This window comes from Lagenorhynchus albirostris, chromosome 20, assembly GCF_949774975.1.
Source record: "Lagenorhynchus albirostris chromosome 20, mLagAlb1.1, whole genome shotgun sequence".
Classification (NCBI taxonomy): Eukaryota; Metazoa; Chordata; class Mammalia; order Artiodactyla; family Delphinidae; genus Lagenorhynchus; species Lagenorhynchus albirostris.
In genome coordinates this window covers 37,742,380-37,761,111 of record NC_083114.1, presented here as the reverse complement: position 1 = coordinate 37,761,111, position 18,732 = coordinate 37,742,380, and the positions used below count along the sequence as shown (strand labels likewise).

Below are 18,732 nucleotides of genomic sequence, written 5' to 3'. Positions count from 1 at the left end.
AAGTGGTCCTTTTGGAAGCCCTGTTGTGGAATGATTCCCTGCAATTATCTGAATTAATTCAAAAGCACTAACTCTTCAAACTCTGAGTAGACTTGATTTTTGCCAGCTGTTTGGTGACAAGATGCACAATCAAGCTGGATGGCACTGTTTAGATAAAGAATGGGAAGTGACTATAATGAAAATGACTGCCTTGGGACTTCCCTGGTGGTCCAGTTGTTAAGACTCCGGGCTTCCAATGCAGGGGGCGCAGGTTCGATCCCGGGTCGGGTCGGGAACTAAGATCCCACATGTGGCACGGCCAATAAAATAAAAATTAAAAAAAGAAAATGACTACCTTCTGTAGGTCTTGCGCTGACCCTAGATTGTTATTTCCCCCTTCAGTAGACATTCCACGTTGCCGGCAGAGTTCCTTGCTGAAAACACAGAGTTGATATCCCTTAACTGCTAGAAAATCTTTAATGGCTCCCTATCACCTTCAGAATACAAATCAGGCTCCGTGGCTGGGGCAAAGAGGAGTGGGCACTGGAGTCAGACCAGCCTGGGATACAATCTCACCTGTGCCCTGAGGCAGATTATTCAAATTCCTCGGCTCTCAGTTGTAAAAATAGGTCTGACAGCATCTACGTGGTTAGGTTGTTTTGAAGACAATAGTATTTCTTTTTTTTTTTTTTGACAATAGTATTTCTAAGGAGCACAGACTAGTCAACTCAGTAAACTGCAGTGATTTGTTACCGTGACATTCAACACTGGCCTTGATCCGGTCACAACCTGTTTAGGGAGAAGCTTCAAGCTTCAGCATACCCGGACCTCCCCACAGAGACACACATCCTCCATTCCAGCTACATGTACCTACCTGCAATTCCTTAGACAGGGATTCTCTGCCTCTTTGCTTTGCTTACACACTTTCTCCCTTTGTGGTGTCTTTCCCCCCAACTTCTTTCTGTGAAATAACTATGTAACACCATCTCCTTTGTCAACATTTTTAATTTCTTTGTTCCCAGTCAAGTTGTGATCTCCTTAGGTCAGGAACCATGTCTTCCAGTTCATCTTTGAAGCTCCCACCAACCCCCATTAAGGTGTCTGGTGGGGGGACTTCCCTGGTGGCGCAGTGGATAAGACTCCACACTCCCAATGCAGGGGGCCCAGGTTCCATCCCTGGTCAGGGAACTAGATGCCACATGCATGCTGCAACTAAGGAGTTCACATGCCACAACTAAGGAGCTCGCATGCCACAACTAAGGAGCCTGCGAGCCGCAACTAAGATCCGGCACAACCAAATTAATGAAGTAATTAATATATTTTTTAAAAGGTCTTTGGCTCAGAACAGCCAGTTAATAAATGTCTATTGAAATTATCTATTCCAAAAGAAACTTAATTTCGCTTCTACTATTGTTACTTTTATCAATACTGCTTTTCTTACCAAAGAGTCTGTTTTGAGGGATGGTACTCGTCTGTATATACAATATAAAGTCCACACGTGCTCACAATCACTCTGATTTCTGTGGATCCTCATCTCAGGTATTTTCCAGTTTTAGTTGATAAGAGATGAAGAAGAGATTAGCAGACAGATGAGGACCACACAAATGCTGACGATAGAGTCAAACCTGGCAGCCATTTGATTAATTTACTTTTTTCGTTAAGAATGACTTACCTACAGGAAAGAACACAGAGCGCAAACTCTGAATTTTTAACACCACTCAGATAAAGGACACCGTTGGATTTTTTTTTTTTGCGGTACGCGGGCCTCTCACTGTTGTGGCCTCTCCCGTTGCGGAGCACAGGCGCCGGACGCGCAGGCTCAGTGGCCATGGCTCACGGGCCCAGCCGCTCCGCGGCACGTGGGATCCTCCCCGACCGGGACACGAACCCGCGTCCCCTGCATCGGCAGGCGGACTCCCAACCACTGCGCCACCAGGGAAGCCCCACCATTGGATTTTTAAAGGTATTTCTACCTTGAAATATCTCTCATCCCTTCTCTCCTTTCAACCCTCCACCCCCACCCCACTGCCACCTCTGGGCCCAATCACTTGCTAATCAGTCTCCCTTTCTTTCCCTAGTGCCAGGCTCCTGGCAAACACCCAAATATTTGAGTGAATGAATGAACGAGTGAACGAACAAACGGAATGCACGAATATTGTTAAATGAATGAGACCCAGTTTGGAGGGAAAGGGAGGTCCATAGGGTTGTGTCCAAACTGCTTTGGGTAAATTATTCAATTTTGCCTACATCAGGTTCCGGGGTTAAAGGGTATCTACAGGGAATTAGGGGTAGGATTTTTTTTCTCTGTAGAGTTTAAAGGGAGATTGTGAGCACGGAAAGATTGAGCCTTAGGCCGGTCTCCAGCTCATCCACCTACCCACTCCCCGGGGCTGTTTGGTCCCACCTTAGCCAAACTGAACCGCGAAGCGGACACCGTCTCGGCCGCTGTCCAGTCAGAGCGGAGCCATCCATCACTGTCTGGATGCAGACCAATCCGACCAGCTCTGCCTTCCTGCCAGCCAATGGCCGGAAAGCAGGGGGCGAGAGGAGCCAGAGAAGGGGCCACCGGCTGAGAACGGTATAAAGGGGGTCCGAGGGCCTGGTTGTACTACCTCTGTGTCCCTATCCTGGTCTAGGTGTGTCTATCGTCCCCCCTGCACCCGAGCCCCGGGCCAGTGCTAAAGTGTGCGTGCGCCCTCTGGCTGGGCCCGGACCCCTGAGGTCTCGGTTTCTGACGTGTCCCGGTCCCAATTCGGCAGGAGGAAAGGCGGCGCCCTGAAGCCCCTTCCCCACAGATACTCGAGACCCGCCGGGTCGCCCACAAGGGCAGAAAGGCGGGGAGGAGCCCCAGGGTTGAGAGCAGACGGGAAGGCAGGCCCCGGGGCCGCTCCCGCCAGGAACGGCCGACTGCCCTTCCCAAAACCTGGGCCTGGGCAGACGGCGCCCCTGCCCAGCGTGCTGCGCGTCCCAGGGGTTGGGGGCGCCGGGGCCAGCGGGCAGAGCTCGAGGCAGACGACCAGACTCGCCGTCCTGGCGGCTCCGCGAGGCTGCAGGCGCCGAGAGGGGGCTGGGGATGCAGCGGGCCCTCCGCCTCAGCCCGGGAGAGCCGGGCCTGCAAATTTGGCGTCGGTAGGAAGAGGCCGCGACCCCACCCTGCCGGCGCTCCCCGGAGACCCGCGCGGTTCCGCGCAGCCCTCTCCCCTACGCGGGCGTGGGTCGGCTGCTTCGCTGCAGCCCCCCTCCCCAGAGTCCTTTGGCCACAAAGAGCGAGGACACCTCTCTGGTGGCCTCCCCGCATTGCCATGGCCCCTCGGCTCATTCTTCCTAACCCCGTACTGTCCCTGTGTGGGCGAGGGGTTCGGACGGCCCTTGGGTAGGGAGCGCGGGAAAGCCACCTCGCTCCAGCAGTGCCCGCTCCTGAGTCCGGCTCTGCGGAAACTGTTGTAAATACTTTAACCTTTCAGAGCCTCGGTGTGCCTCTCGGTAAAATGGGGAAGCACCGCATAGTCCACAGCATTCGGTGAGCCAGTTTGTGTGGCGGCCGGGCCTTCCCATTCCAGTCCCTGCACTACTGGACTTGCAGCACCCGAGAGGGCGCGACCGGGTTGCTAGGAAGCGAATTTGCCCCTCCGGTTCTTGCGGTCGTTAAGAGGCGGTGGATGGAGCCGGGCACCGGATAAGGCCGAACATTCGCCAAAGTATTTCTGGAAAATTTCTCATTTCCCGTCGCCACAATGGCCCCCGAACTCGACAGCATTTAATTGCATACTCTTTTTTTCCCTTTCGGAGTTGCATTATTTGGTGGAATGGTTGTGTACAGAGTGTTTATAATCTGTTTACATAACTGTATATTTATCATTTTCTCTAATTGCGAAAGTAGTCATACCCATTATAAATATCCAGTTCTGGAGAATTTTATAATGTAGGACGTGATAACCCGCAGGGACTGTCTCTACTAACACCCAGGTTTCGCCACTTTCTTTCAGCAGCGTCACACTGAAATTCGTGAGCCACAGCTGGAGCAGAGCTCGCAGGGCGTATCCAGCCCGCTGGTTGCTAGAGCAACGCCCTGCCTCCGAGTTTGGAGGCCAGCGATTAACTCGCGGGAGCAGGGTTCGGTCCCCTCCCTGGGGGCGAAGTTAGTAGGGGGAGCGGAACCCGGAGGGAGCGCGTTTCCCACCTATCCCTCCAGGTGGCGCTATAGGATCGTGGATAAGGTCCTGGGAAGGGGCTCCCCGCGGCGGGGGGCGCCGAGGGGCGGAGCCAGGGCGGGGCGTAGACTCGCGTTGCCTTTACCTAGGGATTGGAGGGAAACGAGCTGTCCCAGGCGGAAATGTTAGACACTCTCGGGGACTTCTGTACGTGACGCAGAAAGTGTATATGTCAGAGAAAGAAAGGGAGAAAGGGGCGGTTCTAGAACGGGGAGAGAAAAGGGGAGTCGTGTCCCCCGAAAGTCACTCCATCCTTTCCATTTGCCTATAGAATGCCCCTCCGCCCGTCTCCCCCTTTGGACCTGCAATTCTTCACACCCTCAAGCGCACTGGGTGCTCTGGACACAAATACAAGGCGGGAGCTGGCCGGTGCTTCCTCACCCCTAGTATCTGGGCCTAGCCATGGCAAGCTTGCAGGGCTCTAGTGCCCAGGGTATATGCCAGCAGAGGAATTCCGCGGCAATCTCCCAGGCAAGCCAAGAAAAACAGGCGTGCTGTTCCTCAGTTTGTCCAGAGGAAACCTTACGCCCTTCCCTCCTGGAGGCTGAGAATGGAAAAAGCGAGATGAAGAATCCCAGCGGGGCCACCATGTGTGTACCATCTTTTGCTCTCCTTTCCCCCGCAAATGCACCATTCCCCCCATTATGACTCTTTTACCCTGTCACACAATCATACCCAGCCCTCCACACCACATATAGGGCCCCAGTATCAGTGTCGCACCCCGTCACTGTGTTAAATTGTCTCCTCTCCCTTGACCCACCCCTCTCCCCAGTCACACAACCACAAGGATACACCCTGGAACTGGGCATCCAGGAGATGAGCCCCCCACAGTGCAGAAGCCCTTATCAGACCCCCCCCCCACACACACACACACTTCCCAGGTCAAGAGAGAAAGAGACCATTGGCAGGAGACAAAAGCAGGTTTATTTGGGCTCTGGGGCCAGGGATGCCTAAGGTCTGAGTTAAGGCAGTTCAGCTGGTTCTGAAGGCCCAAAGAGCAGGCCAGGACAGTGAGAAGGGGTGACTCAGTGTTGAAACCAAACCTCTGCATCTCAGAGTCCCTGGCCGGAGACCTCGGGAGTCAGTTCTGGGAAGGCCTGGGGATAGAGAGGGGTCTCTGGTGTCCCCTGGGGTCTTTGTGCTTTTGCCAGGGTTGGGGGAATGGTCTGGGGGCAGGGAGCCTTGAATGCACAGCCTTCATTTCAGTAACGACCATTTAATTTGTTCCTTGGCAGACTGAAGAACCTGGGTGGGGTGGGGGTGTGCAAGGTTGAGAGAATTACTGGGGAGGAATGACAAGTACATTAACACTGCAGTGAGACGGGGGAGGGGGCGGTCTATAGCCTCTCTCTACGCGTCCCTATAATCCCCGGTCACTAGGTGGCAGCAGCTCATCTCTGCCTGCCGTAAGTGGGGCCGGGCCGTCAAGATGGGAAGAGCAGCCGTAACTGGCTGCAGCCAACAACCAGCCCAGGCCAGAGCCTGCCCAGCTCTCCGCTCCTGCATCTGCAGCCCTGGGTGTGGCAGCAGCCCTGACTCCCCACACCATGCCATTCAAGCTCCCGCCCACAGTGCCACGTCCAGGCAGAGACGGGCCCAGGCCTGACACTTCCTGTGCCCAGACACCTCAGCAAACCCCTAGCTCTGGCTTTGGCTGGCAGTAGGTCCTCAACACCCCACCCCAACCCGCTGCTGATGTGGCACAGCTGGCAAAGGGCTCCTGGGCAGACTCTGCTGAGGGTCACCTGCACCCAGATGTGTTCACTCTAATATCCTGCTGAGGAAACCGCCTCAGCCCCATGTTTACACAGATCCATACGACTGTGCACACACCATGCCAACATGGTGGGGACCCCAGGTATGTCCCTCATGTTGTCCCTCCAGCCATCAAGCCTCATTCCCTTTCGAAGAAGGTCAATCCCACACTGTATGTCCCTTCCTCCTGCCCACTCCCCCTCCTTTCTCAGGGACAGCCTGGCCCTGGCGTTCTCCTGCTTCTCTCGGCAAAAATCTTTCTCCTCATTTCGTCTCCCATTCACTACCTGCAACTTCCTCAGTTTTTTTACTCAAGAATTCCATTAAAAGTGCTGTGCCTTCATTCTTTCCCCCTTTGGAAAACAGGATCTAGGCCAAGAGCTCTCCATGCATTAGCTCATCTAATTCTCTATGATAACTCTATGAGGAGTGTCCTGTGATTATGTGAGGCCCAGAGAAGTTGAGTAACTTGCCCTAGGCCACCCAGCTTGTAGGTGATAAGGCACAACATACATCCTGGGATGACTCACACCAGCACTTCTGTTCTTATCTGCTCTGCTCCTTAACCTCTTTAGCCCTGAAAATTGCCATGCGGCTGCATTCATCTCAGCAGGGTAGGAGGAGGCATTGGGAACTGGGAAGAGGGAGAGGCAGTGTGAGTACGAAGGGCAGTCACAGGAAAGTGGGCACCACACCTGGGGCCCCACGTGGGATGGTACAGGCCCATCTGAGCTTGGGCCATTACAGCAGGAGGTAGTTAGTGGCAGGGCAGGAAACTCCATAAAAGCAGAATTAGTCCGGGCAGACAGACCTGTGGGCAGACAGAATGGAGGTCAAGCTTGACAAGCAGGGAGTTTGCACAGCTGGGAAACCAGTCAAGCCACAGATCCAGAAACCTCACCCCTGCCCCACATGCACTTCCAGATAGGACAGGGGTAGACTCTTCCATAGTCAGGTCACTCGGGGACATGGTGGCAAGTGGTGAGAATTAGATCCCATCATGGATTTAAGGGTCCCTTAACAATCTCAGCGTGGACCCTAAACAGCAGGGGTGAGGGTTTGGAGGAAAACTCTATTTGGTATCCTTTCTAGGTTGGGGGAAGCATCAGAGGCCTAAGCCCCCAGATTGCTTTGGGGAACAAGTGACCCAGCCATCTCCAGGGTGGGCAGGTCATCCTGGGTTTTGATCCAACTATACCAAGCCAGGGAGGAGATAAGGTGAACTGCTAGGAAGGTGTCCATCATTTATTAATACCCAGCTCCACGTCACCTAGGGGACCCTGGAAGCCTCCACTGACTGTCTCCAAGAGATGGCCTGACACTGTCATCCCTTCCCTCCTGCACCCCTGACTTCTCAGCCTTGATAGCCCCACTGGGTCCCCCTGGGATGCTCTGCTCTCCTCCCACCAACCCTTTTCTGGCCAAGGCAGATGGAGGGGGCCTACCTGGGCCACACTGTGCTCAGTTAAGCCGCTGTCATCCGCCTGCACGGAAGCAGAGTCAGGGTGGTCAGGCCAGGGCGAGGGTGTTGGGTGAAGAAAGAGAGGCGAGGGAAAGGGGCTTGGGGGTAGTGGCGGCGAACAGATGCAGTGATCAGGGGATCCAGAGCTGCACATGTATACCACTTAGTGGAAGTCCTAGAGCTTCTTGTTTGGCACAAGGTGGGTGAGAGAGTGAGGGGGAATAAAGATGAGAGGAAAGGTTTCATCCAGACATGAGAAGCCAAACTGGGCAGGGAGGTTCTATCTATACACCCCCAAGGCCAACCTCAAGGCCAAGGCAGCCATCAGGTGTCTCTGTGAGGATTTATTTATTTCCCCAGTCTACTTCCCACTAGGGAGGATGGTGAGGTGTTTGTGATTCTGCAGGGGGAGAGGACAGAGATATCTTTTACTAATTGACACTCCTCTAAACTGCTGCTCCCCCAACAAGTGCATCACCCCAGTGGTTGCTTCTGCTAGAGGAGCTTGGGTTCCCGCCATCGGGGTTCTGGCAGCCCAGATACAGGGAGGACAGGAGGTGGAGAGGATGGGAAGGGCAGCCTGGAGGAGATGGGAGTGAGGGGGGATGCAGGATGACTCTTACCCTAAAATTCACTTTCTGGATCACTTGCTGGGGGTCACTCTCCAGAATCACACTACAAGATGACAGAAAAACCGAGAGGAAAATCAGCCACATGCTTCCCTCTGCCTCCGCTCCCTGCTAAGCCCTTCCCTTCCCTGCCGTATGCTACATTCCCCCTCCAAGGTACCTTCCTGCTGATACTCAAGCCAGAACTCTCCCTCACCACGGAGCACCCTCAGCTCTGATTCTCCCACACTTCATCATCACTGGGCAAACACTTAGAGATCAGGTGAGGGCAGTCCAGTCTAGAGCAATCCGGTTGTCAAGAGCAGGGACTCAAAAACTGAGACCTCTAGAAAGTTCACTTCACCTCTGGGTCTAGGGATGGATTCAGATGCAGGGAAGGAAGAGAGGCCCCCCCGCCCGGGGTCCCTATCTCGTTTCACTATTATTTTATGCCACAGGGTCATGCCATACACGAAAGAAATGGAACTCCAAAAAATCAGAATCTACAGACCCAGTTATGGAGGCTTTCCTCGGCTAGTTGACGCTCTTTCCTGATGCCCTGGGGGCATCTGAAGCCACGTGTGGGTGTGTGCAGGGGTGAGAGCCAGTCACTGTGGGAAGGTTAGGGCCCACGGGGACTGAGTGACTCCTCCTTTTCACCCAGTGAGTCTCCTCCAGGGCAGAAGGAAGTGAAAAAACATTTCTTGAGAGCCTCTCCCAGGCCCATCACAGGGGCACTTGCAGCCCCAGATCTCTCACCAGGGGTCCTTTGGACAGAGCAACCTAGGCCAAGGCTCCAGTTCAGGTGTTGACTCCACTGACACTTCCCTGATTTTCACTGGAGGGAAACTGTGAGCCCCTCAGGGGGCAGAAACTGGGCCTTCTAGGGGCACAGACCGGAAGCTGATAAAGCTTACACCCTCCCTTGTGAAGGTCCTTCCAAGGCCCTGCACCTCATTTTGTATTTGTAATTGTGTGTGTGTGTGTGTGTGTGTGTGTGTGTGTGTGTGTGTGCGCTTTGCTTTCCTTAAGGACAGTCTACCAAGTTGTATACACAAATTGTATATTCCACAAAACCTGGTTTTATTCCCCTCAGTCTTGGGTCCTAGCAATTAGCACAAGGCCTTGCAGCAGCAGCAGACAGTCAAGAGCTATAGAGGAAAGGAGGGAGGGAGGAAGGAGGGAGGAAGGAAGGAGGAAGCCCACAGTACCCATTCCCAGAGGACCTCCCAGAGCCCCTGTCCCCCAGCAGGGTGGTACAGTGCTGTGGAAAGAGCACAATCTCTGGAAACATGCACATGTTTTAGATCTTGGCCCTGCCCCTCCCTAGCCATGTGATCTTGGGGACTTGAATCTCTGAGCCTCTGTTTCCTCATCTATTAAATGGATGGAATGACAGAGGCCCATGGATGTCTTTCAGGTGATCCGTTTCCATTACCCTTTGCCCCAGAGCCAGACCTTCTTTTCTTCCCCGAATATTGCGCCACCCCCATGGAAATTCACTAACCAACCCTTCTCCTAAGAGTTCCCACCATCCTAAGACTATAATCTTATGCCAATAGTAGGAAACATTTATTGAAGGAAAACCATGAGCTTCACTTGCGTCACCTTATTTAATCCCACACCCTTTGAGGCAGTTCCCTTACTGTCTCCATTTGAAAGATGGAGAAAGTAAGGAAAGTAAGTAACTGGCCCAGGTCACGCGTCTAGCTGGTGTTGGAATGAACCTCTAAGAGCAGGAGGTGTGGCAGCAGCAGGGCTCCGCCTGAAGGAAGTCTTCCCAGGAAGGGGCAAGTATCTGTGCTGCCTGCTTCTCCTGGGCACTGGAAATCAAACCGTCGCCCCAAACCCTGCCTAGTCAACAGTCAGCCATAGTTGGACACCAGATTACTTTCTTGTGTGCTTCTCTTTGGCTAACATTGAAGTCAACCTCCATCCTCATGAGTGGGGTAGGGGGGATGGGACACTGGGAATATGCTGGGGGAAGGGAGGGAGAAGTTGGCCAGAGAGCCAACAGTGTGCTGGGTGCAACCTAGAGCTGATGACTTTCAAGGGCACCTCCCGCTGTGAGTGTCCCTGACCAGCCCCTCTTCCCTCCCCTCCTCCTCACCCGCCATCCACAATCTCGTCCAGCACCAGAAAGGCTCCGTCCATGTTCTCCAGCAACCAGCGCTTCTCCACGTTCTTCCTGAAGGCAGACACAGCTCTGGAACCTCCCCATGGCCAGGAGAAGCCGGGTCCCTGTCTAGGTGAGGCGGACCCGCTCTCTCCAAAGATTGCCTTATTTCCCACCGCCAATCCCCCGCACAAGCACAGGGAAGGAGAATGTCAAGGGCAGTGAGGGCAGCACCTGGGCAAGGGATCCCTGCCCAGAGCACGGGTCTGCTTCCTTAAGCTCCCCTTGCCCACCGTCCTCACACTTTGAGCAGGGACCCTGTGCCCACCCTTAAGCATTTCATAGCACTTCAGGTGCTATAGCCTTACTGTAGTTAATTGTGTCGACTGTGAACATTTATCTTTGGGTTATCTGCGTTTGGTTTACCCAGGCTGCGTTCACTGGGGTAGATACCAGATCACTGAATGGGGATGGAGGGAAAATCACCCTGAGCTTCAAGTCAAAAGACCTGAGTTTGAATCTCTGCTCTGATATAAATAGCTTGTAACCTCAGGCAAATCATTTAGTTTCTCTAGACCTCATTTTCTGGCCATACCATTGCTTGATCAGGTAAAGGGCAGGGTCCTTGCAGAAGGATGCTCTGGCTCCAGCCTTAGTCTTGTGGGGACTTCAGGAGAAAAGAGCAGGGAGGAAGGGTCCCGCCTCTGTGATGTACCAAGGTCTGGGGGATGGGAGCCTTGGAGGATAGAGGGCCTCACTCACCTTAACACATGGTTCAGGGACTCAAACAGGCAGGTAAGAACAGACATGAGCATCAGCTGGGGGTGGGCAGATAATGGGAGGAGAAAAACGAGAGAGCTTGAGGTTAAGAAGGCTAAAAGGAAATCTCAGAGCCTGACTGTGTGGGCAGCTGTCCCTCTTCAGAGAGGACATGGCTGGAGCCTGACTGCAGTTTGACCTGAGAGGGCCCCTCCCCTCCCCATGTTTGGGTTGGAAGCACTGGAGTGCCTGCTGTGGGACACTGAGTACATCCTTCTCCAGTGATGTTTAAGACACAGAGGCCTCTGAGGACTCCATTTCTGGTACCCAAGGAATCTAAGGAACATCACGGATATGCACTGTTCCAGAAAGAACCATTCTGGCTGCTCCCAGTTCCCCAGAGTCTAGAAGGAGGGGTACCAATGGTGAGCCTCCCAGCTTCTACCCCAGAATCCAAGCCTCCTTGTCACTCCAACCTCCTGAATTCACCTCGTTCTCGTAGGATGAGCCCACCACATACAGGAAGAGGTCAATGCTGCTCTTGTAGACGATGGTCATGCCCCCGAAAAATGCAATCTCACCTAGAAGAGCAGGGGGGGGTCTCAGTTCTGGTCACCTCTGCCTGGCCCCTCCTCCCCGTCTGCAGCTCTGTGCCTCTTGCCCTATTTCCTTCTTCCCCTTCCAGAGAACCCTTGCAAAGGAAGTTCCCTGGCGGTCCAGTGGTTAGGACCCCGCACTTTCACTGCCAAGGGCCCGGGTTCAATCCCTGGTCAGGGAATTAAGATCCCACAAGCTGAGAGGCCAAACAAACAAAGAACCCTTGCAAAGACTAGCACCCTTGAAAAGACACGCACTAGGGACACTACTATTAGGCTACTCTGTGTCCCTCCCCCCCACCCTCTACTCCATTCCCAGCACTTGACTGCCTCATTCTAAGAAGTCAACAAACCTGGGTCAAGGCTGACCTTTTGCCCACCATACGCAATGCCTAAGGCTAGTGCCCCAGGCTAGTGCGGGCCCCTTCCACTGAGAGAAGTCCAGGCATGCCGTAGGCAGGAAGAGGGGGGTTGAGAGGGAGGGGAGTGAAGGCTCACAGGAAGACGAGAGAAGAGAACAGCTGGGAAGGAGAGGAAAAAGCACCTCTGAAGAAAAGGGAATGGCCTGTGGGTGTGTGAGGCCGACGGGGACAGATGTGTCCAGATGAAGATGACGGTGTGCATCTGAAAGTTCTGCACGAGCAAGAGGCGGACACTTACTATCAGTCCGGCTGGTCTTGTTGAAGACATTTTTCTCGAAGGCCATCTGCTCCTTCATGGAGGGGAATGTGTCGTCGTAATACTAGGTGAAAGGGAAGGAGAAAAGGTGACAGCTGTTCCACAGAGCTTCCTCCCTGGATGGGTGGCAGGGAATGGTGGGTGCTGGCCAAGCGGGACCCTGCTGCCGTGCCCCATCTTCTCTTGACCGCCCTCTAGGCCTGTCTGCTCGCTGTTTCCCCATAAACACAAATTCTGAGCAAATAGAGGAATTTTGAGGCCTTCTCGTGGAGTCCTGTCCTGATTTCTTGAAGGCCTTTGTACATTCCGCAGATGTGCAGTGTGCTAAAGACTGCGGTGGTCACTAGGCCACACTGTTTCTACACTAACCTGAGTCTACAGGAAAGAAGGCAGAGCCAGGGACCCTTTAACACAATAATATCACAACAGCTACTTTATTATCCACATTATATGGATGTGGAAACTGAGGCGTGAAGTCAGGTAACTTCCCTGACATCTCACAGTTGTAAGGGACAGAGCTGGGATTGAACACCAACGATGGTCTGACTTCAGACAGGGTTATGGTGAAGATGAAATATCTAAGGGAAAGTTCCTGGCACACACTGCCTAATTAAGTCAATGCTGTTTTGTTTGGGTTTGATGAGACTCTCTCTCTGACTCAGTTCCTGCATCTGAACATGGATGTGATCTGCTGGGAGGAGGCCCTGGAACTTCTGGTTGCCGAGACACCTCTGACCAGCTGCAGCAAGAGATGTCAGCTCAGCTTTCAATTTTCTGAATGGGGTACTAATTTTCCACTTAGTACCCCATCTGCAGGCAAATTAGCAGTCTCCCTGCTGGCCACTGCTGTGGTGAACAAGCTCATTTCAATGTCATGAAGTCAAAAAGTTTCAACCCATACAAACGAAAAATCTACAATGCATTTTGTAGCTAGTTTAGGTGCCATAGTCCTACTATAGTTAACTGTGTTGATGGGAGACATTTATTTTTGGATTATTCTAGTTTGGTTTATCCTGGCCATGTTCACTAGCACAGATACCAGATAGTTGAATAGTTGGTGCAGTGAAAACCACCCTCCTGAACTTCAGGTCAATATACCTGAGTTTGGATCTGTGTTCGGATATTACTACCTGTGACCACAGGCAACCCTTTTAGCTTCTCTAGACTGCATTTTCCTCATTTGTGAAATGAAAGAATTGGATTATATAGTCTCTAAAATCTTGTCTGGTTCTAAATCCTTAGTGTTTACCAAGCTGTGGAAGAAAAGTGGAGGTTACTTGTTCAGAATCTGGGGACTAGGACTCCGGGGTCCCAGGCCAGTGGAAAAGATGGTGAGAAGACATTTTAGGGAACATTTTAGAAACAGAGGAGACAGCCCCACCCCCTTTCAGGGGCCAGCAGTCTGACAAGGTAGGAGGATGGACAGAATGGCCTTTGGAGGAGTCTCAGCTGAGGTGCTCTGAGTTGCAGAGCCCACAGTGGGGTCCCTCCTGCCAGGAGAGGCAGCTTGGTGGGGACTTCTGTTCTTGGGCCTGTGGTACAGTGTCTTCAGGGGCCCTCCGGTGAAGGTGGGAGGTTACCTTGGCCAGCAGGCGGTGTCCGTCATTATCTAGGATGAAGACAGCCTTGATGGTGTAGAGGGAAGGTTCCTGCAACTGACACGGGGCGGGGTGGGGGGGGGAGAGCTCCGTTGGCCCCTAATTCAGGGTAGACCTCCTGTCATTGGCTCTACGGGACCTTCTGGTCCCAAGAGTCAATCCTCAGCCTCCAGCGACCCCAACCCCAAAGGGCCACAGCTGGTTCCGGCCCAACCCTGTGCCACATGGGCCACTCGGGTGCCCGCTCCCCTCCCAGGCAGATGGTCCACTGCAGGCCCCGGGTGGGCGCTGTGCCCACTGGGTGCGGAAGGTCCGTCCGGGCCCAAGTTCTGTCATGCACTGACTGCTCCAGAGCCCGAGTCGGAGTGTATCACAGAACCTGGGCCGGGGGGACAGCGGCGCCGAGCCTCCTCCTCCAGCGGCCAGCGGCCAGCGCCCGAGGCTGGACCCGCGCTCTCCGCGCGCCCCCAGCCGCCGGCCCGTCGGACTCCAGAAGCACGCAAGTCAGCCCGAGGCCCGGGGCGGCCCCGCGGCTCCCTAACCCTCCGGGAGAATCGCAATCCAGCCCCGCCGAGCCGTGCCCCCGCCCGCGCCGACTGCTCCAGAACTTCGTCCAAGCGGACGCGAGACCGGCCTCCTCCAGAGTCCGCGCGGAGGAACTTTTCTGCCTGCGCGGGCGCCGCTCCTCCCCGGCCGGTCCGGGCGGCACCAAGTTCCCCAGCGCCCAGCGGGCGACTTGTGAGTTGGCGCGGCCCGCTCGGCCCCCGGTGCCGCCCGCTCCGTACCCGCAGCCCCGCGGGCTCCCGGCCTCGGGCGGGCGGCGCCGGGCCCCCGGCCGGGGCGGCCGCGGCCCCCTCCCCCGGGTGCGGACGTGGCCAGGCCTCCGGCCGCTGCATTCCGCTCGCCGCCTCGCGCTGACAGCGCCGCCCCACCCCGCCCCGCGCCCCCCGGGGCCGCCGCCTGCTCCTCCCCGGCAGCCGCCGGCCTCGCGTCCGCCCTCTCTGCCCGTCTGCGCGTGTCCTTCCTTTCCCCGCGGCCCTTCCCTCCTCGTCCTCCCTCGTCCCCTCTCCGTTCCCGCTCTCTCCGCCTTGCGCCCACACCCCAGCGCTCCTTCCCCCACCTCTCCTTCCCCTCGCCCTCCTCGTCTCCTCAAAGCCCACAGCTCCCCGCATCCTCCGTTTGTCCCAGGACCGGCCTCTCTTTCCCCTCCTGCCTTCTCTCTGACTTGTGGGTTTGGTTTGCACCGACGTCCGCAGGCTGTCCTGAGGCCAGCAGAAAACACAGGCAAAGTCCAGTTTGTCTTTTGACTCCTGGTAGGTACCGTTGGGACAAATATATCAGGTCATCCTTTGGGTCTCAGAGACAGGTTCTAGCAGTGGGAGCAGATGAGGGCAGCTCTTAGAGAGACCCCTCTGCATAGAAGAGTTTCTCCCACTCCTCTCACGCGACTTGGGTTAGGGAGCCATGGCGCCCGGACGCCGTGGCAGAAGTCTCCCAAGACACAGACACGACACAATCTGAAACAAGACAGATGCCTAGCAGCACAAAGGCTTCACCAGTGAATGGCATCAGGCTTTGCCACGCTTTGGTTCCTTTGGCCTAAGTACACCAGAGGACAAGCTTTAGCTTCAGCGTCCTCAAGGCCAGTGGGAAATTCACACTCCAACGGTACAGAGTTTACAGTACTTATCCATTTACCTATCACAATACCAGGCATGCATTTTACACTTAAGACTTTTCACGTACATTATCTGATATAACTTACACCTGTGAGGTAGGTGTTCTCATCCCCATTTTAAGCAAAGGGAGACTCAAAGTTTGTGTGATCTTTCAAGATCCTTCAGCTAATCAATAGTTGAATGGAGGTGGAACCCAGAAATTCAGACTAAGAATTTCTTCTCCATTCTTCTCTTCAGGTCCTTTGATGTTGGGTACCACACTCACTCATCCCAGGTGACTGGGGAATGGGGGTTTCCTCTGCTGAATGGTTTCAAGCCATCTCATTCTTCATCTCAACTTCAATGTCATCACCAAAAGGCCTTCTCTGACAACCACCGAATCTGACTTGGTAGGTCTCTGCTGTCACATTCTCTGTCTCAGCACCCTACATATTTCTTTTGTTGTATTTAATCTCCAAATACCACTTTTACTAATTTGTTTACAAATGTGTGTGGTCCTTCTCTGCATCAGGCATTGCGTACTACAAAAATAGAGATAATGTGCCTGTGGAATCGCTGGTGCCCCAAAGAGGACACGTGACAGGTCCAGTGAAACCATGTTTTATGTGCTATGCAAATATTTGAGTGCTTCCTATGTGCCAGTTACTTTTTTAGTCACTGGGATGCAACAACAGCCAAGGTAAACAAAATCTTTGCTCTCGTGGAGCTTATTCAAGTGTTTGTGTGTGTGTGTGTGTGTGTGTGTGTGCATTTCTGTGCAAGACATAATACGCAGATAAATGAATAAAATAGATATTATTTGAATTGCTGGTAAGCACTATGAAGAAAAATAGATCAGGAATGGGTATCAGGAATGTGAGGGGTTGGGGAGAGGCAGGGAAAAATGCCATTTTCATCAGGGTCATTTGAGAAAGCCTTCAAGAAGGTGACATTTGAACAAAGAGCTGAAGGAAGTGAGGGGGCGAGCCACACGTGTCTGAGGAAACGTCTACTGAACCTCTTTATGATGATTTAGAAGGCACATCTGAATCTTCCCTGCAGGCTACCAGAGTTATAATAATGAACATTAATCAATGCTATTTGGTATAATGGAGGAAAAGACAGTATTTTAATTGCTTGGATTCCAGATGATCAGAAGTTATGTCAATGGTCATGCCGGCTCAATGTTATTAAAAATACTAATTTGGGGCTTCCCTGGTGGCACAGTGGTTAGGAATCTGCCTGCCAAGGCAGAGGACACAGGTTCGAGCCCTGGTCCGGGAAGATTCCATGTGTCACGGAGCAACTAGGCCCGTGGGCCACAACTACTAAGCCTGTGCTCTACAGCCTGCAAGCTACAGCTACTGAGCCCGTGTGCCACGATTACTGAGGCCCGCGTGCCTGGAGCCGGTGCTCCACAGCAAGGGAGGCCACTGCAGTGAGAAGCCCACGCACCGCAGCGAAGAGTGGCTGCCACTCGCTGCAGCTAGAGAAAGCCCACGTGCAGCAAAGACCCAAAGCAGCCAAAAATAAAATAAATTTTTAAAAAGTACTGATTTGATTATTTCGATGCTTTAATATTTCTGTGAGCTCGTCCATTATTAGCTCATATTTACAACGACAGCACCAAAAAGCCTCCAGGGGCATTTCCTAGCCTCTGTGTAGTGAATGGTACCCACAGTGGGAGAGGGTCAGCTTGCAGAAGGAGAGGAAGACCTGGGAAGACAGGGGACTTAGAGAGCAGGAGTGGCTCCGGGGAGAGGAGGGGGAGGAATTAGTGACAGCAGAGTGGCTGAGAGGCACTGAGGGGGGCAGAGGGGCTGGGGATGAGAGAGAAGGCCAGGGAAGGAAGCTTAGGAACCGAAAAATCCTCAGCACCACCAACACCACCACCACCACCAGGGTTGCTATCGTTATCATCATCAGGATCGCTTTACAGCTTAAGTGCCGTGGTGAATAAGTAAATCCAGAGCACTCAAGTTGAACTTTTCAAGGAAGAGATTTCCTCCTATCATGGCTCCTTCCCAAACTCCCTCAACAGAGACCCCAGGACTCCTTTCCTTCCTCAGGGTCCCCCAAACTGGGGTGCCCCTTTAGTGGGGATTCTGTATAAACATACAAGTTCAGTGTGCACGGTGTCCGGACAATGTCCCCCACAGAGCACAGCCTTACAGTGTAAGGCTGGCAGCACTTGGGAAGCCTGCAAGTGCAGCAGAAAAGAAGCTGCTGGTGAGCTTCTCAGAATGAGGAAGCCAGAGCTGGGTTCAAAAAGAAAGCCGCTTGCTGTTTCCCTGTTCCCTCCTTCCTTGAGTAGGGGTGGGGTGCCCTGGGAGGAGGTGCTGTGCGCATCTCTAAGCAGCTGGGGTCTGTGGAGAAGCTGGACTCAGAATTGGCCCTAACACACACACACACACACACACACACACACACACACACACACACACACACAGAGTCTCTGCCCTTTGGAGTCTCCAGGAGGCTAGTGATTCAAATAGGTTCCCCTCTGGGCCTTGATGTATCTTGAAGATGAGACCATTCCATTTCCTCTGACTCACCCTCCTGCTGCCACATTTCTGTGCTGTCTGTCCTAGGATTTCAGCATCTGTTCTTGTGTGACAAGAAGAAACAGCTCCCTTGGGTAACAGCCTTTCTCTCTCCTTCCTGCTATAATGTCAAGAGGGGGAGGTGTGTGTGCAATGTGAGGTGTGGTTGTGTGTGCTTGTGGCATCCTCCAGAGAGAAAACGAAAGCTTCCATGCTCTGTCTGCAGGATGAGTTTCCAGTTGACCATCCTAAAGACAGCTCTCATTTCTTCAATGTGTTTGGCTTTCTCTGGGATAACAAGGTTGTAGGGTGGGTGGAGAGAGAGCTGGGCAAGAAAGGGACCTCACGCTTAGCTCTACCCATGCATGAATGACTTTATACACAGGATCCGATTTTTAAACTTTGTGAATATGTATATAGTTATCTCCATTTTAGCTCAGGAGGGCCCAACTAGTAAGTTTTGGAACGCAGCTCTGAGTCCAAAACACCCACTTTTCCCGCCTCACAATAGCACCTCACTGACTGTGACATGCCACACTGAGAGCTATACAAAGAAAGTTACCCAACACTGTTTGGGACAACATGGTGAGACATACAGGACCACTGAGTTCAGCTTCATAAAATGTTACACCAAGACATGAATGACCAAAGAAGCGTTTTCATTGGGTAGGTCCAGGAAGAGAACACGTTAGGACTGAGAAAGAGCACGTCGTAAAATCAGGTGGTGATTCTGGTCCGCACTCATGATTACCACCGCTGTGCTTTTTTA

The 18,732-nt window shown here is 53.3% G+C and overlaps 1 protein-coding gene and 1 long non-coding RNA gene across 7 annotated transcripts; one reads left to right on the top strand and one right to left on the bottom strand.

Moving 5' to 3' along the window:
* Window positions 1-5,091: 5,091 nt before the first annotated feature.
* On the bottom strand, window positions 5,092-14,934 carry COPZ2 (COPI coat complex subunit zeta 2). Of its 3 annotated transcripts, XM_060133640.1 has the most exons (10): window positions 14,548-14,658; window positions 13,745-13,819; window positions 12,147-12,228; window positions 11,380-11,471; window positions 10,894-10,949; window positions 10,727-10,798; window positions 10,126-10,203; window positions 8,031-8,082; window positions 7,391-7,429; window positions 5,092-5,435 (listed from the first exon to the last, which is right to left on the bottom strand). In XM_060133640.1, the coding sequence occupies exons 1-10, from the start codon at window positions 14,656-14,658 to the stop codon at window positions 5,388-5,390; spliced, it is 705 nt and encodes a 234-aa protein (XP_059989623.1). In that variant the 3' UTR covers window positions 5,092-5,387. The 3 variants fall into 3 exon arrangements, with proteins under 3 accessions (XP_059989623.1, XP_059989625.1, XP_059989624.1); XM_060133642.1 differs by lacking the exons at window positions 10,727-10,798; window positions 14,548-14,658 and adding an exon at window positions 14,863-14,934; XM_060133641.1 differs by lacking the exon at window positions 10,727-10,798.
* Window positions 14,120-16,963, top strand: LOC132510995 (uncharacterized). Of its 4 annotated transcripts, XR_009537486.1 has the most exons (5): window positions 14,120-14,500; window positions 14,951-15,075; window positions 15,679-15,830; window positions 15,953-16,120; window positions 16,483-16,963. It is a non-coding gene; the product is annotated as an uncharacterized LOC132510995 (long non-coding RNA). The 4 variants fall into 4 exon arrangements; XR_009537484.1 differs by lacking the exon at window positions 14,120-14,500 and having other exon boundaries at window positions 14,668-15,075; window positions 16,569-16,963; XR_009537483.1 differs by lacking the exon at window positions 14,120-14,500 and having other exon boundaries at window positions 14,668-15,075.
* Window positions 16,964-18,732: the final 1,769 nt, after the last annotated feature.

Excerpts from the sequence above, each read along its gene's own strand:
- COPZ2 (XM_060133640.1), bottom strand. The coding sequence starts at position 14,658 with ATGCAGCGGCCGGAGGCCTGGCCACGTCCGCACCCGGGGGAGGGGGCC. Across the intron at positions 10,950-11,379 it reads GCTCATCCTACGAGAACGAG|CTGATGCTCATGTCTGTTCT; the intron begins GTGAATTCAGGA and ends GCCCACCCCCAG. Across the intron at positions 7,430-8,030 it reads TCCAGAAAGTGAATTTTAGG|GCGGATGACAGCGGCTTAAC; the intron begins GTAAGAGTCATC and ends GCTTCCGTGCAG.